Raw genomic sequence first — 23,168 nt, 5'->3', positions numbered from 1 at the left:
GACTCAAACCAACACAAAGACACATGTGCAGACATCTAGCTGTGCTATTGTCTCAGTGCACGGAGCCCTGTTCGCTCCGGGGAATTTCAAAGCACCAGCGCTTCAAAGAGAGAGATGTAGGGGGTAACGGGAGTCCTGGAGAAATGAATATATTAGTACCTAAACCTAGTTAGCCATGACACCATGACCATGACTTGGCATCGGTGTGCATGTACCAACATTCATATATGGTCATGTAAGCATCCACGCAAAATGCATTGCAGCCATCACTAAATTGGTGTGCAGTAAACTAGCTTGACCCTAACAAGCAGACCTGAACAAGTGTGCAGCTGGATGTGTTTTGATTTCAATTTTGCTATGACTTTGTGCTCTATCTACAGAGGATGTTCAGGAAGGTCTGTTTGTATCTCTCTCTTTCACCTTCTACCCTTCTTTCTTTTTCTCTTACAGTTCTCTCTCCCACACTTTTTCTTAGACTCTGTCTGTCTGTATCTGTGTTCAGAGCATTCTCACTGGCCCGAGAACGCAGTGTCCTTAAACATTGCTTTTGTACGCATACGAGAGTTGGTATGTGTCTGTTAGTACTGTGCGTATTTGTTTGGTATATTTATGCTGCTGTGTGTGACAAAAGAGAGGGTATTTGTGTCAGTATGTGTGTGTATGTGTGTGTGCTTGCCATAGGAGGGACTGGCGAGGTAGTGTGACTTACGTTTACGGAACCTTGACTCTGTAGCAACTCCCGGCCTCTCTCTCGCTCTCTCTCTCTCTCTCTCTCTCTCTCTCTCTCTCTCTCTCTCTCTCTCTCTCTCTCTCTCTATCTCTCTATCTCTCTCTCCCTCACACACACACAAACACACATTCATGGTCCTGACTTTCCCGGGCAGGTAGGTCGAGATTGGGGACATGGATGACCTCACCTGGTGACCTTTCCCTGGGATAAAAGCCCCTGGGCTACAGTGCAGTGCTGCTCAAAGGAACTGGATGGCTCTGATGTATAGGAACCTACAGGGCTTGGCGAAGACTGTGAAAGCCTACTTTGTGGACTACCTCGTAGTACAATTGACACAATGATTGAGAAGACAGATTTGTCCAGATCTGTGTGACTGCTGTACTGTGCATGCATACGTTCAGTTTGTGTGTGTGTGTGTGCATATTTCATCTTTCAAACAGTATTCATTAAATAAGCACATTCCGCTAAAATTCATGTTTTACAGGATGTCCTCTTGCAACAAATAGAACAAATCTTTGGAAGATCATATCAGACCCATGGGAATGGGTCCTCCTGGGAATGGGTCCTCCTGGGAATGGGTCTTCCTGGGAATGGGTCCTCCTGGGAATGGGTCCTCCTGGGAATGGGTCCTCCTGGACAGAAACTCGAGAGTGGACGTGAACCTGCAGGTTTTCAGTGGGGTGGGATCGTCGAGGCGAGCGAGTCGTGGGATCGTCGAGGCGAGCGAGTCGTGGGATCGTCGAGGCGGGCGTCTTCCCATCAGCAGCAGGTGAGGGGCTCCTGTCCTGTTCTCAGAGTCATGTGACCGTCTTTCGGGTCTGGCTGGCTGGTCAGGGCAGGCTTGTGGTAAACACTAACACAGGGATCCCACGCAAACTACTGTGTTTCCCCTCCAAGCCCCTATGAGAGCACTATGTGAAAACCAACACCTGTCTCTCATTGCTCTTTCTAAGGGTTGTGTTTGTTTGTGTGTGTGTGTATGTATGTAGTAGGAGTAGTTGGTGTGCATGTTTGTTTATGTGTGTCTGTGTGTGTGTGTGTGTGTGTGTGTGTGTGTGTGTGTGTGTGTAGGGCCCAGTGGGACAGTCAAAGCTACGAGAGTCCTAAAAGATAAACACAGAGTGGGTGTGGATTGCAAACGCAGCTGGAACCGCACAGAGAGACATTGAGAATGCTACTTAGCTCTCATAAACAGGTAATGCACCATTTAGCTCAACCACCACAATACTACCATACACACTCAACATGATACTCAAGACTCAACATCCTCTGTCACGTAAATCTTTGACACAGGAAAACATGCAGAAAGATCCATTTCACTTCTTGTTTCCATGAGTAAACCCAGGAACATTTAATCTCAAAATATCAGGACCAATTCATTTATCTCAGATCCTGTGTGTTGATGAAGGAATTTAGCATCAACCAATCACTGGTGGGCCTCATGGACCTTACACTCAACCCAAGTGACTTAACGTAAACATAGACTGACTTCCGGCCCTTGCCAAGACAGCTCAGGGGATTGGTCGAGAAATATAATGTAATTAGTGCTCCAAGGGTCAGGGGTCACAGCTGGGTGCCCTTGAGGGTCTTTCATTACTGAAGTGGAGGGAAGAAGGGTGCAGGTGTGAGGAGGGGGAGGGGAAAGTGGTCTTTACTATCTGGAGTGGTCAAGTCATTTTTCTTTCAAATTAGCCTTAACAGTCTTCACTAAACTTCAATGAAATTATATATATATTTATATATTTCTCATAAAAGTCCAGAGAGTATGTTACCATCATAGATACGATTATCAAGACAGTATCAATCCAGATGTGACGTGTGTATTTTACACTGTTCAGACTTCAAACAATGTGTATGTTGTTCAGACATTCAGAACTACTGTTTAGTTACCCGCATTGGCAGTGTGTTAAAGAGAAATATTGATCAAGCTTGAGATATATATTATTCTACAAGAGAGAAAAGAAAGGAGAGAGAGAGAGAGACAACGAAGCTGACAGAGAGAGAGAGACAGAGAGAGAGAGAGACAGAGAGACAGAGAGAGAGAGAGAGAGAGAGAGAGAGAGAGAGAGAGAGAGAGAGAGAGAGAGAGAGAGAGAGAGAGACAGAGAGAGGGTGGTCTATGTTCTGTTATCTCACAGTGTAAGCAGATAACGATAGTATCATTGAAATGAAATGGGCTTTCAAAAGGAGAGGGTCAACAGAACAGCAGTCACCCCTGACGGTCGCTTGCTGGCTCTGGCATACCTCACTGCTGAGGAGCACATGAAGAAGAGCTTTAGCTCCAGGGCAAACAAGAGCCAGTCTTTGTGAGGTGGGTTTCCTCAAAGGCCAGTCAGCAGAGAAGACAGACGTTGACTTATGACAATCAATGGAAAGTCACAAATGAGAGACTCTTCATGTGTGTGTATGTGTATGCGTGTGTGTATGAGAGATGAGAGAGAGATTGAGACATGGTGGACTATTTAGGACTGATGATGTTTCCAACATCCATTTTGGAAAGTGGTTTTATATTTATATGAATGTCTGTGTGTGCGTGTGGGAACTGTGTGTGTGAGTTAGGGGTGAGTTTATTGTGTGGTGAGTCGTTGGGGTGTGTGGGCTATGGTGGGTGTGTTTTTGGAGGGAACTGCACTTTTGTCTTCTGACTTTTAACCTCCCACCCCACCCCACCCCACCCCCTGCCTAGCCAACACCCAACTTTCCCCCCATGACCACCACTGTATGTTTATGAGGATCATTAGCCTTTACTGAAAAACTACAACTCCCTATACCACTTACAGTGGCACACAAGAGTAAACTGCTATTGCCATGCTATAGTAGACAACAGTAATGATGCTATGCTGAGGGTCAGTGTTGTCAGAGTCCAGCTGGGGGTCAGACAGAGGTGTTCCAGTCTCTGACTCCTCCCCCACCTCCACCCCGAGGTCCACCATTGGCCGAAGCATCTTGGAGGGAAACCTTAAGAGTGGTATCCCTCCAAAACTGACAATAGGTAGAATGTTTTACAATTAGCCATAGCAAGACAGATGTTGCCAGGGTTGTATCCACCCCTCCTCCTCCACAGACACACACACACACTTTGTTTTTGTACAATGAAAGTCAGGACAAAAGTTTTTTGGCGGTTAAGCCCTTTTTCTTGAGTCCCTGTCATTGATATTATCACTATGTAATGAGATCTCTGAGAAGCAGAGTTGTGTCAGTGTTGGAATTATAACGATATAATTGGGAGACATGCATTATTCAACAGCAGTTTAATCAGATGCTGAATGGTTTCTCCCCTGAATAACAACAAAACAGTTATAATAAAGTCACACCGTGTTTCACACAGTCATTATTGTAGCTTAGTTCATATGGGTACGTCAATGTAAAAATACATCTTCTTGTGGTTTGTTTTTCATTATAATTATCAGGGAATCAATCAATCAATCAGTCGTTTGCATAAGTATACTACGATTGGCTGTATAATCTTGGAGGGAAATTCAAGAACCACTATCCCTCCAAAACTGACAATGGCTGTGGTGTTTAACATGTCCATAGAAAGCCCTAAGCAATCTGTCACCCCCACCTACACCCCTATTTAAAGAGCATATTTGAGATACAATGCAATTGAGAACAATTGATGTATATTCTGGCGGTCAATATGAGCCTTTCAGGTCTACGGACACCATCAGTAGCAACACAAGACAACAGACAAAGTTTAACTGTGTCTCGTTCTGCATCGCTGACTGAGGTGGTGTTCCATTACGCTGTTGATATTTTTTACAATGTCGAGGTATTCGTTGCTGTCATTTTGTTAGACCACATATTTTCCCTCTGCCTTAGTTTTTCTTTTTTCTCTTTCTTTATGTTTCTCTCACAAACAGCCACACTCCTCACCCAATGTCGTGTCAAATTTGAATTGTGTATCAAATCCACTTCTGTCAGCAGTAGGCACAGTTAGTCTTGACTCGTTCTTTGTTGAATCGGTTCTTTATTTTTATTCTTAACCAAACATTTCCCCAAGCTTCTCTCAGACGGGATCCCACAATGAAAACTATTTCCAATTTTTCTTGGTACTCACTTGTTACAAACTTCACGTTATCTTTACGGTCAAAAAACCATTTCGCTCCGCCGTTACTGCTAACCCACCCCTTTACCTTAGAAAACCACACCCTTTTATCTGTGTAGAAGGAAACCACACCCCCTCATTGTAGCCTGGACGTAAAACCACAGTAAACTTAAACATTTAGAAAATACAAAACTCAAAATGTCTTTTCGTCGGCTTTGGTTCCTACACCCACACACACACAGAAACAGAAGCAGTTACACACCATGTATTCAGTCACAAGGCCTGCACACATTTAAGTTTAGGTTCGCCCATGTGTTGCACGCATGGTTGGTCTTCTTCTTCTGCAGTCTTGTTAGACATTCAGCTCCCCTCCTCCAGAGCTTGCTCTCTGCTTCTGACTTCTCTGTGCATTGTGTTCGAGGGTTCATCCATGGCTGCACACCACATAATTAGCCAACATACACACACACACACACACACACCACACACACATTTTTAAAGATCCATACAATGGTAGGTTCAGACAATAGACACATGCCAGTCCCCCCCCCACCCCCACCACACACACACACACACATATACCCTGTCTCAACTTCGCCTGCACCAAAAGCCTTAATTTTCTCAGCCCCCCCACTCTCCCATCAGCAGTATAATGAAACTGTCTACAGATAGGATTACGCCTGAGACAATTCACTCACCCATTTCTCTCTCTTGGGTTACAGACTCTGTTGTTGTGATATGAGCAGAAGTATACAGCCACATATATTTCCATGATGTGTGTTTCCACAATATTCAGCAAAATTTCCAAGAAAATACATTCACTTAACAGTTTCATGTATTCATATTAGGTTTTATTGAGTATTAATATATTTGATTAGTGTCTTGTGGTTGTTATTTGGCAATATCCCACATCCAGAACCATTTAGACTGTCAGATGCTGCATAATCTATACTTCAAAGAGAATTGTTCAGCCTTCTCAGTGACCTTGGTATTATCTGTGCCCTGGTCATGTTTCCTTTTGAGATGCCATCACACAAGAGACGCTGCCTCTGCCGAGGTCTCTCAACACCTGAGCCCTGCTCTGGTGACCGACAGGACTGTCTTTTAAAAACCAACACATCTGTTGCAAATGTAGACTCTTTGTTGGGGGAACCCCTTGAGGGAACCGCCAATTTTTGGTGTCCACCCATCATTTAACTGCCCCCCCCCCCCTCTTCCTCCCCCCCCCCAGCACTTCCCCCCTTCTACTCATCTCTCCCCATGGGGGTATCATGTCACCTGTGCCCTGGGGACATACTGGGGGGTTGTTTATATTGTCTTGGCAACGTTGACATCCGTTTGAATGTAAACAACATGCCATAGCTGGCATGTGCCGAGTGCCTTGGTGTGGCTGCTCTGTAACGGCTGTCTTTTTGGTGTGATTAAAACTAACTGACTTTGGTGGTTTTAAACTAACTTGTTGCCACGGTGACTAGAACCAAACGAAAGTATAACCAAATCCAGTGTCAATAAGTATATTTTTTTATGTATTAAAAAATAAGTTTGGTTTTGAATGATATTGTTTAATAAATAAAAAAATTCCACCTTTAAATCTTTGACTAAAACGCTAAACGTTCGGAAGTGACCAGTTACTGGCTGTCTGAATTTAAGATTCTGTAAAGCATTTTTGGAACGCTAAATATTTATCTCACAGCTCCATGTGGTCATTTGGCTCTCTCTGTGAATGATCCCGAGGCCGTCGAAAGAGTACAAGAGAGGGAGCAGACAAAACAGACTCTGTCCTGCGACTGAACGACTCTTGAATGTAGCGGGACTGTGTGTCTGCGCCGTGAACACTGTCTGTAGAGAAGTGAAGGAGAGAAAGAGGGAACGAGACACAGAGGAGAGAAAAGGAGAGGGAAATTGTGAATAATTACAGACCATATTGGAAGAGTGTGCATTTGTCTTTCAGTTCTGTCACACACAGACACACACACAAAGCCCTGACTTAAGGCTTTAGCTCGGGTCTATCAGCACATGCATGGGTCCTAATCAGCCTCTTCCATAGAGAGTGCCTCTGGGTCAGCTAGGGTGAGATGTTTGTGATGGAAATTTGGACGGCAGGCGTTGGAAAACAAAGATGAGACAAGACGCCCCGGAGACGACATACTTTACACATGAGATAACACGCATCCAGAGGGTGAATAAAAAGTACCAGGACTGGGGGCTGTAAAGCCGCTCTGTGGATTACTCTTCTGTGCAGTTAAGCCCAATTTCAGGGGTTTTCATGGACTTCATTGAACACAATTGGATTGTAAAAGCAACTTGACTTTTTGAGTTTTACATTTTACAAGAAATTACATAAAATGTTAACAGAAATAGCTTACATGAAACCAGTTCTTGGAAATAGTTGGTTTGAATCCATTCAAACATGCTTTTGAAAAACTTTATGATTATGATTTCCATCCAAGTTTCAATGGACCTGTATTTCACATTGATGCACTGGATTGCAGCATTTTGTGGGAGGCTGATTTGTCCATTCGTCGCTGTATTAAACTATTCATCAGTGTATATTCATCTTATTTAGATCTACTAGTTTCTGATCTCGCTCAGAATAGATTTTGAGGGACAGGCGTGAGCCTAAATCAATTTCCCCCCTGCCAGCCAGCCAGCTAGGTTCTGGAGGAGAAGCCCATTCCTGCACTGTTTGAACCCCAGGCCCGCAGAGGCCTGCAGAGGCCACGGAAGCTTGTCGATCCTGGAGAATATGAGGGCATCCAATGGAACCGCTCCACACTGTGGTATTGCACAAAGATGGGATTTAATGACCCTTCGATTGAGCAACTTTGAAAGAGTGACCTCCGACCCCCAGCCTTGACCCCTGGCAACCCTCACGTTCTCCGGGGTCCAGTGCTTGTCACTGATCGTCCGTCAAACTCTTTTCACTGATCTGATTACCGCCCAATTTGGATTTAGCCGACTACACACTTCTTGGACCACAAAGAGATGCTTTCAGCAACTTTACATGACAACACATAACTGGACCGACAATTTAGAAGTGGAGGGAACCAGGGAACGACAGTCTAGTGTTCAGACTTGAGAGGAGTACCAAACTTATCATTTTAACAACCGCTGGCTGCGTTCTACAAAATTCCATCTGTGTCTACCCATAAACAAGCAGAATCATCAATATGAGATATGAGGTGATAAAAGTGTCTGTACTGACTGTGAATCATTGCAGAGCTGATAGTTAAATTATACTTTTTATACGAAGCAACATGGTCCCTCGTTCTATGTGCACCAACATACAGGTGTGTGTGTGCGTGTGTGTGTGCGTGTGTGTGTGTGAGTGAGTGTGCGTGTGCTTACAATTATTGAGTCTAATGTAAAGGAATGTGCTGTCAGATATTGTGTCAGCCATTTCCTGCCTCTCCCTGGATACCCCTCCCTTCCTCTTTTACCTCAGAACTCTGTCTAGCCTCTCCTAACACACACACACACACATACCGACACGCACACACAAACTTATTTAACCCCTACCCCCTTTCTGTCTGGCTAAGCTCTTTAGGATTATACTGGGGGGAGGTGGTTGCGAGGAGGTTACTGGGGGCTGGGGTAGGGGGGGTGGGACTGTGACCCCAAGACAGGATGACTTTATGGGGCATGGGGGTGTTGGAAGGGGGATGGTACATCTCCCTTGGGTCTGACACAGTAGTTTTGAATTCCCTCCAAAAACTTAATTGTTAAACACCTCCCCCACCGGTGATACATGGCATGGAGCCGTCACCCACACCCCCAGCCACCATACATCCATCAAAGCAGCCAGGGTGGAGGTGAGAGGGTGGGGGGCCAGTCCAGGGCGGTGCAGCATTAACCCCCCTGGGTGTGAAAGATTCTAGGAAGAACACCTAGAATTAAAGAACAAGAAGAATTTATTCAACTTTAAAAAAAAAAGTTTAATTAAAATTTTATTATTAAATGTACATTACATGTTTGAAACAGACACCATCTTTCAGATAGGTTAATGTATTAATCTTAAATGTTTATAGATAGTATTTTTTATGTTTATATTAGTCCCTGTTTTCTACTGTATTACTGCCTTATTGTACTTATGCAAGTACAGGCAAATACAGTCTGAATAAATGAACTCTGAGCCTTTAGGACAGGTCTGACCGTTTCTGGAAGTGGACAAGCATGAATGTGTTTTGGGGTGCTCGTGTGTTTCTGCGTTTGTGTGTGTGTGTTTATCTGAGTTAAAGACGTTGATGTATCTTTCCCTGAGGGCGCCAGGAGTACAGATGTTATTCCACACCCCTTCCCCGAACAGGAAGCTTAATCAGGCCCACCGAGGTGTGTGTATGACCTGTGACCTTTTAGGTGTCACACACACTGAAGGCCCTGGCCTCACGCAGCCTCACACTTCCCTTCACATCTGTGTCAGGATGTTGACTGAATGGCCCATTGAACTACGATAAATATAAAATATACTGTGTTATACTGTAACGCTATTGTTAAAATGAAATCAAACTTTATATTTGTGGCCCATTTTACACACAATGTCATAAGGGACTTCACAGTTGTCTACAAATCAGCACTTAAACCAACAGTATCTAAACCCTTTGATCCCCTCCTCTCAAGACCATTGATAATACAGAAAGGTGCAAACTAAACAGGCTGGAGACAATCTTCAAATAAGATTAACAACAAACCGTTTTTAGATCAATTGTTAGTGAAGTCAATTATAGTGAGGGGTAGGATTCTCCTCCAGCCTCACAAAATCGTTATCTTGTTCTTGGCTTAAAACAACAATCAATGGCCATGGTACCTTGGGGAACGCAAGGTGTAATCTGACCATGCCACCACAACAAGCCCGGACATGTCCACCTCAGACAGGGCCTGGCCAGTCTGACCAGACAGAAGAACAATGCCCATCTGCCTTTTCGGTGTCAGCATTGATTAGTGGTGCATTCTAATGTTCTCCAAAAGGAGGCTTGAAACCGCATGCATATTCACTCATCACGCATACGTCAGCATGCTTGTCTCATCAGCCTGCACTACATTGTCCAATACCTGTTGCCCAAGTAGGCTATATTTGTTAATTACCATTCTTAGTAGGGTTCTATAACATTGCATTGCGAGTCCTGGCTATATCTTGTGTTTCCCCCGGAGAATGAGCCGAAGTCCTTGTTACAAGGAAAAGCCATATAATTAGTCTTTTGTCTTTCCCTATTAAACTTGGACACCGCTTCAGTGATAATGAAATCAAACTTTACATTTGTGGCCCATTTTACACCCGATGTCATAAGGGACTTCACAGTTGCCTACGAAACAGCACTGAAACCTAAAGTATCTAAACCCTCTGATCTAAAACAAGACAAAGACTTGTCAAAAACCTCTCAGCTGGAGAAGATCTGGAAGAAACCTCTGGACAAGGAGAAACTGAGTGAGAGATCCCCTCCTCCAAAGACCATTGATAATACAGAAAGGTGCAAACTAAACAGGCTGGATACAATCTTCAAATAAGATTAACAACAAACCGTTTTTAGATCAATTGTTAGTGAAGTCAATTATAGTGAGGGGTAGGATTCTCCTCCAGCCTCACAAAATCGTTATCTTGTTCTTGGCTTAAAACAACAATCAATGGCCATGGTACCTTGGGGAACGCAAGGTGTAATCTGACCATGCCACCACAACAAGCCCGGACATGTCCACCTCAGACAGGGCCTGGCCAGTCTGACCAGACAGAAGAACAATGCCCATCTGCCTTTTCGGTGTCAGCATTGATTAGTGGTGCATTCTAATGTTCTCCAAAAGGAGGCTTGAAACCGCATGCATATTCACTCATCACGCATACGTCAGCATGCTTGTCTCATCAGCCTGCACTACATTGTCCAATACCTGTTGCCCAAGTAGGCTATATTTGTTAATTACCATTCTTAGTAGGGTTCTATAACATTGCATTGCGAGTCCTGGCTATATCTTGTGTTTCCCCCGGAGAATGAGCCGAAGTCCTTGTTACAAGGAAAAGCCATATAATTAGTCTTTTGTCTTTCCCTATTAAACTTGGACACCGCTTCAGTGATAATGAAATCAAACTTTACATTTGTGGCCCATTTTACACCCGATGTCATAAGGGACTTCACAGTTGCCTACGAAACAGCACTGAAACCTAAAGTATCTAAACCCTCTGATCTAAAACAAGACAAAGACTTGTCAAAAACCTCTCAGCTGGAGAAGATCTGGAAGAAACCTCTGGACAAGGAGAAACTGAGTGAGAGATCCCCTCCTCCAAAGACCATTGATAATACAGAAAGGTGCAAACTAAACAGGCTGGATACAATCTTCAAATAAGATTAACAACAAACCGTTTTTAGATCAATTGTTAGTGAAGTCAATTATAGTGAGGGGTAGGATTCTCCTCCAGCCTCACAAAATCGTTATCTTGTTCTTGGCTTAAAACAACAATCAATGGCCATGGTACCTTGGGGAACGCAAGGTGTAATCTGACCATGCCACCACAACAAGCCCGGACATGTCCACCTCAGACAGGGCCTGGCCAGTCTGACCAGACAGAAGAACAATGCCCATCTGCCTTTTCGGTGTCAGCATTGATTAGTGGTGCATTCTAATGTTCTCCAAAAGGAGGCTTGAAACCGCATGCATATTCACTCATCACGCATACGTCAGCATGCTTGTCTCATCAGCCTGCACTACATTGTCCAATACCTGTTGCCCAAGTAGGCTATATTTGTTAATTACCATTCCTAGTAAGGTTTTATAACATTGCACTGCGAGTCCTGGCTATACCTTGTGTTTCCCCCGGAGAATGAGCCGAAATCCTTGTTACAAGGCAAAGCCATATAATTAGTCTTTTGTCTTTCCCTTTTAAACTTGGACACCGCTTCAGTGATAAGGAGAGTGTGCTCCCCTTCCCTCTCTTGTTTGAGCTTGGCGGTGAATGAGGAAGGCCACTGCCAAAAGGCTACACAGAGACAGAGAAAAGGAGAATCAATCAGGAAGTGACAGCTTTTCAGCTGTGCCAGTGAAGCCTGGGCAACTTCCTGGTGGTGTTACCAAGGTGACTGAAGGCCTAGCCAGCTGGGGGAATTGGCAAATGGAAGGGGTGGCAGTTGGACGCTGGCAAGAAATGGAAGAGAAGGGGGTGGACTTAGCAAGCCTTTGGCCCATGTCATGTGTTTCATACTGTAGGGAACAAACACTTTTGAGTAAAAAAATATTTAGTAAGTCATCGCACACCAAACAAGGAAACCAAGTCTGCAATTACAAGTGTGTGTGTGTGAGAGAGAGAGACAGAGAGAGAGAGCGTGAGACACAGAGAGAGAGAGAGAGACAGAGAGAGAGAGAGAGAGAGAGAGAGAGAGAGAGAGAGAGAGAGCGTGAGAGTGAGAGTGAGAGTGAAAGTGAGAGTGTTTGACATTGAGGTCTGACAGTTAGCTACATCCTAGTCATTGCTGGCATTCCTCCGTCCATCTATGTGCTGACTGGTATGCAGCTATGTGTGAGAGCCTGGCGTTGTGGGATAAACTGGTGATCATGAGTAATACTCTGATACAGCTGTGGTCTTCTTTCCCCCCCTCTCCCATGGCTGAGGGCATGGGGGGTGTGTGGGTGGGGGGATATGGGACCAGGGGACCCCATGGCCAGACTGGGGGCTCTGGGTAAACACAGCTGGGTCTGCAGTTCTGGTTTGTCCCCCCGCTTTAACGACCCCTCACACATTATCAGTGTGTTTGCTCAAGGGATGGACCCTAATCCTCACCCACTGATCTGTGTGCAGACCCACCATACTCTTTCATCCTCTATCCCAGCCATCATACGTTGTATCCCCCTGTCAGTGCACCCCTCCTGCCCTGTGACACCAAGGCTAGGGGCATGGATGAAAGTGACCCTTGTCATACCAAGGCTAATTCCCCTGTTAGTAGGGAGTCAGGTGGCTGAGCGGTTAGGGAATCGGGCTAGTGATCTGAAGGTTGCCAGTTCGATTCCCGGCCGTGCAAAATGACGTTGTGTCCTTGGGCAAGGTACTTCACCCTACTTGCCTCGGGGGGAATGTCCCTGTACTTACTGTAACTCGCTCTGGATAAGAGCGTCTGCTAAATGACTAAATGTAAAGGTAGTAAACCTGAATGTTCTTCCTACAGTAAACAATCCTGGTGGATACCCAGAGAGACAACATTATCTTTTATAGCTCAGTGTATCTATCTGTAAAGTAAGTCTGCAAAGAGTGGATGAGAGAGTAGATGGGTTAGGCTTGGTCTAAGCCTTGGTCATGTCCTGTCATGTTCTTGATTGTTTATCAACCCCCATGCATGCGCCAAAGTGAGAGAACTTTAATTTAATTCTGATATCTGTAATGCCATGGACATTAACATAGGTCTGACCATTTAAATTCACAAGGGTTTGTAGGGCTACAGTGATGCCTGAAAATAGGCAATATTTTCATCTGTTCATTGAGTACCAAAAAAAGAACAAAAAAAGTGAATAAACTTTGCAAAGATAGTTTAGAGGATTCGATCTTTTCTTGAAAACAAAAAGCTCTTTTGGACTTTTAGAGATCTGGGGACATATACTGCCCTCTTGTGGACTTTAGGATCGCATCAATTTGTTGAAGTGATATTCCTAAAATCCTCAAGAGTACGTAAAGAAGTAATAAAGACAGATTCTCTTCTCTATCAATATATTCCTTTTTATATTTGTCTCGATGTATACTGCTATTTTCTGAACGACATCTGAGCAACGTTAAGGATGTTCAACCAGAGAATGTCGAATATCCTTAAACAGGCTCTGGTTCAACTTTGCTAAAATGCAGGAACCTCGTAGGCTTCCGTCTAAAAGGACATGACGTCAGTATAACAACAAACGATGACAGCCCGTGATGGGAAAAGCTAATCAATTAATAAGAATTGAAATATTCCAACATCTCTGTCATCTGAATGTGAAATTAATTTCCTAAGGTAAGGTGATAAAAGGTGCGTTTTAGTGGTCGGCATCGTAAAAGTAGCATTCTTTAGAGCGAAACGTAGTGGACTCGTAGATGGCTAGCTTTGATGGTCGCAGCCGCTGGGATGTTGCAACGAAGTGTTTTTCTGCTAGCGCTAGGCTACCTGTAGTCTGTGGACTAGCTTAGCTCTCTTGCTAGCTACATTTGGGGCCTTGTTTTATCCTTATGTTCAATAAGGATAAATGCATCTAGCTACCAAGTGTTTCTGGTGTCAGTCGAATTAAAGCTCGGATTAGCTAGCCAACAATTACCCTATTAAGCAAGCAACGGTAAACTTAAATAAATATGTTGTTTGTGTGCCTTTCTACCAAGCAAACAATTTAGCTAGCACTAGACAGGTAGCCTGGCTAGTGATTCGTAAACGAGTCTTGGCTTGCCTGATTGTCAGAATAGTCGTCGTGTTGCACTCAGTACAGTAGCTAGCTAACTAAAGTGTTTACAGGAACCCCGACATGTAATTTATCTAGCAAATGGCACCTAATAGAGCTCTTTCGTCTCTATATTAGTTGGCTAATACTCAGTGGCAAACCTCTGCAATTTTTTGCAGTTTCTCCCCCAGGGGGTTGGGTTTGCTAATGTTTAGCTAGCCAGCTAAAAGCGCCGGCTATTTCTTTTCAAGTCTTGACGTAAGCTAGTCGGCTGGCTAGCTACATGCAGTTAGCTGGCCCACAGATATGGGGATGCTGATGTGATGATGGTGCACGTTCATGGGGTTAAGTGTTTTTGAGTTGCCACAGCGACTGCACCTCACCACAATTTCCCAACGCAATGCAGGTGCATTGCAGCAACGCGTCAACAAGGCTTAACTTAAATATTTTCTTTTTCGTCTAGTGTGTGAGTTAGAGAAGTGACAGGACGGTCTTCAACCTGTCAGCTAGCCAGCCGGAGAAACGGGGAACAGGATAGGGAAGCAGGGCGGAGCGGGCGCCGCGGACCCGGTGGAGAAGATGGCGGGCAGCCCAGAAAAGAGTTCCACGGCGCAGGAGCTAAAAGAACAGGGTAACCGGCTTTTCCTTTGCCGCAAATACCAAGAGGCGGCCACCTGCTACAGTAAAGCCATCGTGAGTATTACTAATTTAAAGCTGTACATTGTCCGGGCCCAATTCAGTCTTCTATCACAAGGGCCTTCTTTAAATTAGCGTCACAGTAGTTGAACGAACTCTCGCCATATTAACCTGTAAGTCAAATTAAGACACTACAACGAACGTCTGTCTGTTTGCCTTTTGTGTGCAGAACCGTAATCCTTCAGTGGCAGTGTACTACACTAACCGGGCGCTGTGCCACGTCAAGCTACAGCAGCATGACAAGGCACTGTCGGACTGTAAGCACGCCCTGGAGCTGGACAGCCAGTCGGTCAAGGCACACTTCTTCCTGGGCCAGTGTCACCTGGAGCTGGAGAACTACGACGAGGCCATCGGCAACCTGCAGAGAGGTGTGACAGGATCTCGGTCCCCACACACTGACAACGTCTCCGTGTTTGTCGTCTTCTCTTTGTCAGCTATCTGGAATGTACTAGGTCGTCTTCCCATCACATCCATTGTGAATATCTAGTGGTCTATTGAAAGGCAGTCTCGAAGTCTAACCTTATTGAAGCTATTTGGAAACCTGTAGTTGAAATGCTCTTATTTATGTATATAGGATTTTATTTTCTTCACGTTTGTGACTTGATGTTAGTGTGACTCTGTGCAATCTCAAGGCATCTCACTGTACCGTGCTGTCTGCCTTTCCCCAGCCTACAACCTGGCGAAAGAGCAGAGGCTGAACTTCGGAGATGACATCCCCAGCGCACTGCGCATGGCCAAGAAGAAACGCTGGAACAGCATCGAAGACAAACGGATCAACCAGGAGAACGAACTGCACGCCTATCTCACCAAACTCATCCTGGCCGAGAAGGAGAGGTGAGGGAGACCAGTCATATTTAGAAAAGGGTTCAGCGTTTGTGTGTTTGTGTGATATGAATCCGTTCTCGAAAAAACGTACATGTATTGGCTTTTTATGTTCTGTTGTCTGAGTTGAACTTGTGCTATCCCTGCAGGGTATTTGTATGTCTTCCTCAATATCATTTTTTTTTCTCCCCCGTAGGGAACTGGAAGACAAGCAGGAGGAGGACAATCAAAATGGAAGCAACGCTGTCAAGATCAAATCGAAACATGTTAGTTCGGCTTGGTCATTTTGTGTGAAAAGAATCCTCTGGTATTCCTTTGTGTCGCGTCCCTGTACTGACATTTGTGAGAGCTGTAACTGACCTACTAACCTGTCCTGTGCAGGATAGGTTTCTTAAGGACATGGAAGAGCTCTTCTCTCAGGTGGACGAAAAGAGAAAAGTAAGTGTGTATGACTCAAGCTGTGTGTTAGTGTTATGGGCCAGCTCTTTAGTAGAGCCAGAAATGTGTACTATGCATGGCTTTACGTCAAGCAGAGCCTGATTAATCAAATAATAACATAATGCAGTAGTTATTATGTACTGTTCAGTTTAACCTGACTGCCACAGGAGTTTTTAGGCCGTGTTTTAACATATTTCACCTGTCTACTGTTCCCCTGACTAACACCCACATTTTGGCTCTCGACTCTGCCATTGTTAGAATATACCCGCATCCATCTCCTTTTTCTAGATCAAGCTGTTTCTACGGCAACCGATACCTCCAGTTGCTTGTTAGTCACAAATTAACTATGCTGTCTTTGGTGCCTAGCTTACTTAGCTCATTGTCATGCAGTTGCTAGTCAACAATGCACCAGTAAGGCTTCTTCAGTCACAGAGACTGTTTAACATTAGCATGGTTTACTTTAGGTTAGTTTGACGAGTGCAGTGAAGCTCCGTACTATATTCTTCCGTACTATAACTTGGTTACAGGACGGCTATAAGTTGACTTGAGTTATTAACTGGATAACTGGATGCAGTACATACGAGTGCATGCAGAGGGCTATGACATGTTGTGTCATCACCACAGAAGCGCGAGATTCCTGACTACCTTTGTGGGAAGATCAGCTTCGAGCTGATGAGGGAGCCGTGCATAACCCCTAGTGGCATCACCTACGACCGCAAAGACATCGAGGAGCATCTACAGGTAAGCTACCATGGAAACCAGTGAGCACGTCAAGTACTTCAAAGCATCAAAGAAACGTGCGCCTAGCGCGGATGACGACATCTTCTTTCTTTTTGAAGCGAGTGGGACATTTCGACCCGGTGACTCGGAGTCCTCTGACCCAGGACCAGCTGATCCCTAACCTGGCCATGAAGGAGGTGATCGATGCCTTCATCCAGGAGAACGGCTGGGTGGAGGACTACTGAGCACCTACGCTCCGGGCTCCTGCAGACCTCCACCGGCCTGCAGAGAAGAGGAGGAATGTCTGGAGAGAGGGGATTCGAACCCTGGATCCCCCCCCCCCCCTCCCCCCCCCCCCCCCACCGGATATGCACTTTACACACAAATGCAGGAGGGGCTGACGGTCACATTATGGACTACCTTAACGAGAGCCATCGTCTCTAGGTCTCCATTCTTTCGTGTCTGCTGTCCATCCTCTGTGCCCCCAACTAAGAGCCTTGTTCTGCAGGTCTCTCTCTCCCTTTAATGTTCTGTCATCTCCATCCTCTCTCTCTCCATCTTGCACTCCCCCATGGTGAAGGAAAACCCGCCCACCCCCATTTCTCTTTCTCTCTCTTGCTCTCTCCCTGTCTCTCTGTCGCTCTCTCTCTCTCTCTCCCTCTTTCCCTCTCTCTCTCTGTCTGTCTCTCTGTCTCTCTCTGTCTCTCTCTGTCTCTCTCTCTGTCTCTCTCTCTCTTTCTCTCTCTGTGTCTGTCTGTCTTACTGTCTCAGTGCCACAATCCTCTCTGAACACATCACACTGCACTCAGGTGTTTCAGAACTCCCTCTATGTACAAATACCAGTTTTCTGTCTGATATAACCATCAATATTCTGCTGAAACATATTGGCCTTTTGTTTGGCTCATCATCCAGTATTGTTTATTTTATTTAGTAGTTTTTTTGGGGGGTGGGGGGCGCGGGGGAATTACATGTATTGTACTTAGTTTATTACTAATGGTTTCCCTCAGTTTGTGTTGGTGTTCCCTCAGACATGTTGACATGACCAGATGCCAAAATGCTGTTTTCAACAAATCCAGAGTAATTCATTTTAAATGCAGAATGTTGTTTTGGAATGGGTTCCGAAGAACTAACTAACCAAATTGAAGTCTGCATCACATAGTCACCAACAGAACTAGAATGTTGCTCATTGCATATCAGTACCGGTTAACAGACAATTATACTACGTTGAATGTACTATATGCAAACGTACAGTAAAAGTGAATAGGTTTAAGTCTTCAAGTTGTATGTATTATTAGCACCAAAAAATGCATTGTTTTCATAATCCTAGGTTGAGTTATGAATGGTATAAAATTAAGTGAGCTGGAACAGAAATATAAGGGGTCCCATCTATATTTGGTTCATTATTGAAATGTCTAATGAATTTAATTTCTCCTGAGATCTATTTTCCTGTTTCTGCTTGATTTTTGAAGTTCTTGGAAGCTGCTTTGGGAAATATTCTGTAATGTTAATGCTGTAGGAAGGCAATGGGCTGTGAGCTTGGACAATGTTTTGGGCTGGAGGAACTGCTGTTTACATAAGATGGCTTTGAGCACCTATGGAGATGTGTGAAGTGACTCAGATGTGCTTTACCAAGACAAGCAAACAGTCGTAGACATCTAGCAACAGTGATTGAATTTGTTCTCCCCTCAACCTTTATTTTTGAAACAAATTCTACTTCCATAATGTACACCAATCAGAAAGGTGTTACACCCGTCAAGGAAGTATTCGTAAGAACTGCAATTAAAAACGACTGCCTTTTCCATGAACCAGTGCAGAGTTTTCAGTAGGTTTGGGGTTACTCATTCAATTGCTGGAAAATCTTCTGCCTTGTTTCGGCTTTCTAGGTAGATATGCTGTAAAGGTAGGACAATCCACATGACAGTTTCTTGGTTAGGGGCTTTAAAATGGGCATGACATCCCTTCAAGGAGACCGTTCTCTGCCCAGGTCCAGTAGTTTACAGATATCTCTACTTCCTCTTGTCTAAACGTGTGTTTGTGCTTGGTTGAAGGTGCTGGCTATGTAAATATGTTTGCTTGCAGATCTCTGATTTTATTTCTTCTTCATGGAACCAGTCGAAGCTTAGTGGAACTATGGAGAGCTTGAAAAAAAAACAACTGTATTAAATGTAGATATGTTGATAACACAAACATCAGACTTGTGCTGTTCTTTTCTCAAATCTAATGTCCATATTATAAATATGTAAAAAACTATCTAGAATGCAACAAATGGAAAATGCTTCAGCTAGTCTCAGAGAGGTACGTGGCATAAAGGTGTAGATGTCCAAGTTTATCGTCCCATGAGGGCTGACCTGAACACTGCTGTCTTCACATGTCTTGTTCCTGGCAACAACACTGTGTCTGTCTGAGGCGAACATGACCAAAGATGAAAGTGTGTGTGTTTGCTTGTCAGACAGACACCCCAGTGTCAGTCAGCTCCAAAGCCACGCGACCCATTGTCACTGTAAAGGGCTGCTCAGCTGATGTCATGGTTTGTGCTGGGAGGGAAGAGGACTCAGACTCCCTGGCATAACTACCACAGCCAGCCTGACCGAGTGACCATCACAAGGCCCTCTGGAGAAATAAACATGGTAAGAAATGTTATCTTTATGTTTGAGTTATTCCAATACAAAGTACTCTGTAGCCAAGATAAGCTTGACAATGATAGGCAATTTGCTGAACAATGGATATTGGTGTTTGGGCAGCAGAGCTAGTATTGAGAGACACAGTGTGTGTTTTTGTTAATAGTTTGTCCTTTGTCTGCTTTGTCTTGGAAGAGTGTCTGCAGTGACAAGGTTGCTGGCATTCTCATACTGTGCTTCTTTGGCATGTGTTCAGCCAGTGAAGGTATGATATTGAGCATAATGATTTTGAGCATAATGTGAGCATAATGGTGTCACAAATGGACCTGTATTGTTATTTGTAATATGAAAATACGATGAAAAAGGATTATGTCGATGCGTGCCAGTGCCAGTTCTGATGGAAAACAAATGTGTGTGTGTGTGTGTGTGTGTGAGTGTGTGTGTGAGAGTGTGTGTGTGTGTGTGTGTGTGTGTGTGTGTGAGTGTGTGTGTGAGAGTGTGTGTGTGTGTGTGTGTGTGTGTGTGTGTGTGTGTGTGTGTGTGTGAGAGAGTGTGTGTGTGTGTGTGTGTGTGTGAGTGAGTGTGTGTGTGTGAGAGTGTGTGTGTGTGTGTGTGTGTGAGTGTGTGTGTGTGAGAGTGTGTGTGTGAGAGTGTGTGTGTGTGTGTGTGTGTGTGTGTGTGTGTGTGTGTGAGAGTGTGTGTGTGTGTGTGTGTGTGTGTGTGTGTGTGTGTGTGAGTGTGTGTGTGTGTGTGTGTGTGTGTGTGTGTGTGTGTGTGTGTGTGTGTGTGTGTGTGTGTGTGTGTGTGCTGATGGCCTGTACCAGTGGGTCTGGGTGGCAAGGTCCTGGTCTTCCCTTACGAGACAGACTTCAGCTTCGTGGCCCTGATCCCCCAGAAGGAGATGGAGCTGCGCTCGTTCACGCTGTGCATGCGCGTTGCCACGGAGCTGCAGGGCGAGCGTCAGATCATCCTCTTCGCCTACCGCACCTCCGACTACGACGAGCTCAACGTGTGGCGCGAGAAGGACGGACGTGTGTCCTTCTACCTGAGCGGGGACGGCGTCTCCTTCCACCTGCCGCCCATCTCCACCTTCCGCACCAGCCTGTGCCTCACCTGGGAGTCCAGCTCTGGGCTGTCGGCCTTCTGGGTGGACGGCCGGCGCAGCACCTACCAGGTGTACAAGCCCGGCCACACAGTGAGGCCCAAGGGCACCGTCCTGCTGGGGCAGGACCCAGACAAGCACCTGGGGGACCTGGAGGCTGTGCAGAGCTTCGTGGGGGAGGTGACCGACCTCAACATGTGGGACTACGTACTCCCCAGGAGCCAGGTCCAGGCCTGGCACTACGGCCACCATGTCCCCAAGGGCAACATCTTTGACTGGACCACCATCGAGTACCAGCTGAATGGGAACGTGATGGTGGTGGATGATGACTGACTTGGCGTGGAGTCACGCGCTCGCACAGATGGGTATGTGTGTGTCTGGACTGGGCTGGTGATAGTGATGTTTTTCTGCGGTTGTTTTTAACTTCTCGTCTGTGTGTCGGGCCCTCTCTACTGCTGGTCTTGAGGAGGGAGGTAGTCCTGCATGGACTTCCTGTCGCCTGGTAGTTGCCAAAGTGGGAAATTATGGGTTCACTCACATTATCTTGAAAGCCATGAACTGTATATACAAGAGAAACCGAGCACTGGATTGATTAAGGTCATTCATCTTCCCTTTGTGCTAGGCCTTAGTATTCACTAAATAGAGGGAAAATATATTTAGAATAATCTTGGTTCTCCTTAACCAAATCCATTCCTTGTGTTATAATATTATCGTGTCATTTAACTAAAAGGATTTCAAAAATAAGGATCATTATTTTCAACGCTAGCTATTACTGAATTTGTCCAATTTTTTTATTTAATTGTGTCAACTTCTCGTGGTAGTCTTCAGCCAGCCCTCTGACGTCCTGCACATCCCGAACACTGGACAGTGTGACGTAAGTGCTGTGCAAGATGTTGCCACAGGGGGGCAGGATTGCTGCTCACAACTCTGCAGACGTCATTTGTGTCAATGCACGAAGCAACACACTGGTGTGTTATAACATTATTTTATGCTCAAGGTTTCAGCAGCAGTTATGGTCATAATATACCGAATTTGAAGAAAGATAAATGCTTTTGGAAATGTTAAGCACTAAGGCAGTGCATATCTTAACATATTTTCACGTCTGTTTTCTTTTTCTTTAGCCTATACTTTTTCGTTGTTTGAGGTTCTTGTGTAATTCCTACAGTACATCATATTTTTATATGCCCTATGGTTTCTCTAACAAAGTGCTCTTGCAGTGCAGTGCATAGATATCATATGTACACAATCTTGCTACGTACTAATAACTAAGGACATATGTTGTGAATATGTAATGAAAAGGAAAGATTCTCCAAGTCCGAGAGTGAAGTTGATTTTAATCTATACAGTAGGCCTACATATAGAATTCACAGAAAACCGTAAAATGACATGGTTTTGTGTTACGAGTTGTCAGTAAAAGGTTATAGCAAGAAATATGAAGTATGAAAAGGCGATTCATTATTTCTATACTTAATATTTTAAAAGTGCTGAGAGACAAACAACAATTACAATGTTTAAAAGCCACTGCGTGTTGCCTTTGGTTAGCACACTCACTCTCATAAATGTTCCATGTTTTAAGCTGATGTAAGAATGCTTTTGGGCCTGAAATTAAATCTTGACATGTGCATAACTAAAAACGTGTGTTAATAAAGAGAAATTATGTCTTTGAACTGTTCTGTATCCTCTAAGTAGAGGTATAGCCTACCTTGATGAAATAAATGGGATGTCGTTAAAAAAGAAATTGACTTTAGAAGTCAAAATTAATCTCTAATGTTTTGGTCAAATGAAACCCGACACAGGTTTCAACGATGCTCTCGCATAGCAACGTGGCATCCCATGCCAACTTAGTTGACGTTAAATAGTCCCTTGAGAGGGAGAGAGTGTGAACAGTTAATCACGGCTTGTATCCTTCCACCTTTGACCCCAGACAACAAACAATCCGCACCATGGTGTAGTCCCTCCGCGCCCTGCCCCATATGCTGCCTAGTTCCGTGCACTCCCTCTCCCCAGTCACCACCATCTTGACCTCTTTGGAGAAAACAGGAAGAAGTTTCCAGGCTCCCTTGAGGGTGGGAAAGTGCGGCGTTCCGAATGTGTGTGTTTATTCTGACCGAATCCCCCGTCGGCTCTCTGGCTCTCTGGCGGCTGCTAAATGAGGAGGAGGCAAGCAGAATGAGTTCTGACTGCGGGTCAGCTGCCAAATGTTCCACCTTCTTGAATGTTGCAATGCATCAATCGCAGTGCCCACTCACTGTGTGGTAACACCTTTCTGAACCATCTGCCCCGATTGGCTTCTCAGCCCCCTGGTCCAGACACACTGCCTTCTACTCTCTCTCTCCTTGTTCAGAAGGAGCCATTCCTTCCAGCACCAACATATACACGCAACCGCCCCCCCCCCCCCCTTCACCTCATGTTATTCTTGCTGTTCTACATCGAGGGGCTAACTTTGAACAAATATGGAGTACAACGGTATGTATGAAAGATAAATATTTTCAACGGTTAGGTGAGTACATTCTCATGGCCTCTTACTTGATTTTTGAGAGCCTCTCCTTCTACGTTCACATTGCTTAAGCCTCAATAACCCAATCAAACAATAAGTTAGGTCTGTGTTTCATTGTTTAAACTTGT

At 44.8% G+C, this 23,168-nt stretch overlaps 2 protein-coding genes across 3 annotated transcripts; both read left to right on the top strand.

Annotated features, from left to right (window-relative positions):
• Positions 1–13,650: 13,650 nt before the first annotated feature.
• Positions 13,651–17,169, top strand: stub1 (STIP1 homology and U-Box containing protein 1). The gene is made up of 8 exons (XM_067244890.1): positions 13,651–13,732; positions 14,611–14,840; positions 15,013–15,211; positions 15,512–15,677; positions 15,862–15,931; positions 16,047–16,103; positions 16,728–16,844; positions 16,943–17,169. Exons 2-8 carry the CDS (start codon positions 14,727–14,729, stop codon positions 17,066–17,068), a joined length of 849 nt encoding a protein of 282 aa, XP_067100991.1. The 5' UTR covers positions 13,651–13,732; positions 14,611–14,726; the 3' UTR covers positions 17,069–17,169.
• Positions 17,170–19,350: 2,181 nt separating this feature from the next.
• On the top strand, positions 19,351–22,254 carry crp1 (C-reactive protein 1). Of its 2 annotated transcripts, XM_067244892.1 has the most exons (4): positions 19,351–19,450; positions 19,637–19,706; positions 20,266–20,908; positions 21,365–22,254. In XM_067244892.1, exons 1-3 carry the CDS (start codon positions 19,448–19,450, stop codon positions 20,874–20,876), a joined length of 684 nt encoding a protein of 227 aa, XP_067100993.1. In that variant the 5' UTR covers positions 19,351–19,447; the 3' UTR covers positions 20,877–20,908; positions 21,365–22,254. The 2 variants fall into 2 exon arrangements, with proteins under 2 accessions (XP_067100993.1, XP_067100992.1); XM_067244891.1 differs by having other exon boundaries at positions 20,266–22,254.
• The last annotated feature ends 914 nt before the right edge of the window (positions 22,255–23,168 follow it).

Source organism: Osmerus mordax, chromosome 10 (assembly GCF_038355195.1).
Source record: "Osmerus mordax isolate fOsmMor3 chromosome 10, fOsmMor3.pri, whole genome shotgun sequence".
In the NCBI taxonomy this organism is placed as follows: Eukaryota; Metazoa; Chordata; class Actinopteri; order Osmeriformes; family Osmeridae; genus Osmerus; species Osmerus mordax.
Note: the sequence above shows the minus strand (reverse complement) of the source record. Positions and strands in the feature narration are given on the sequence as shown.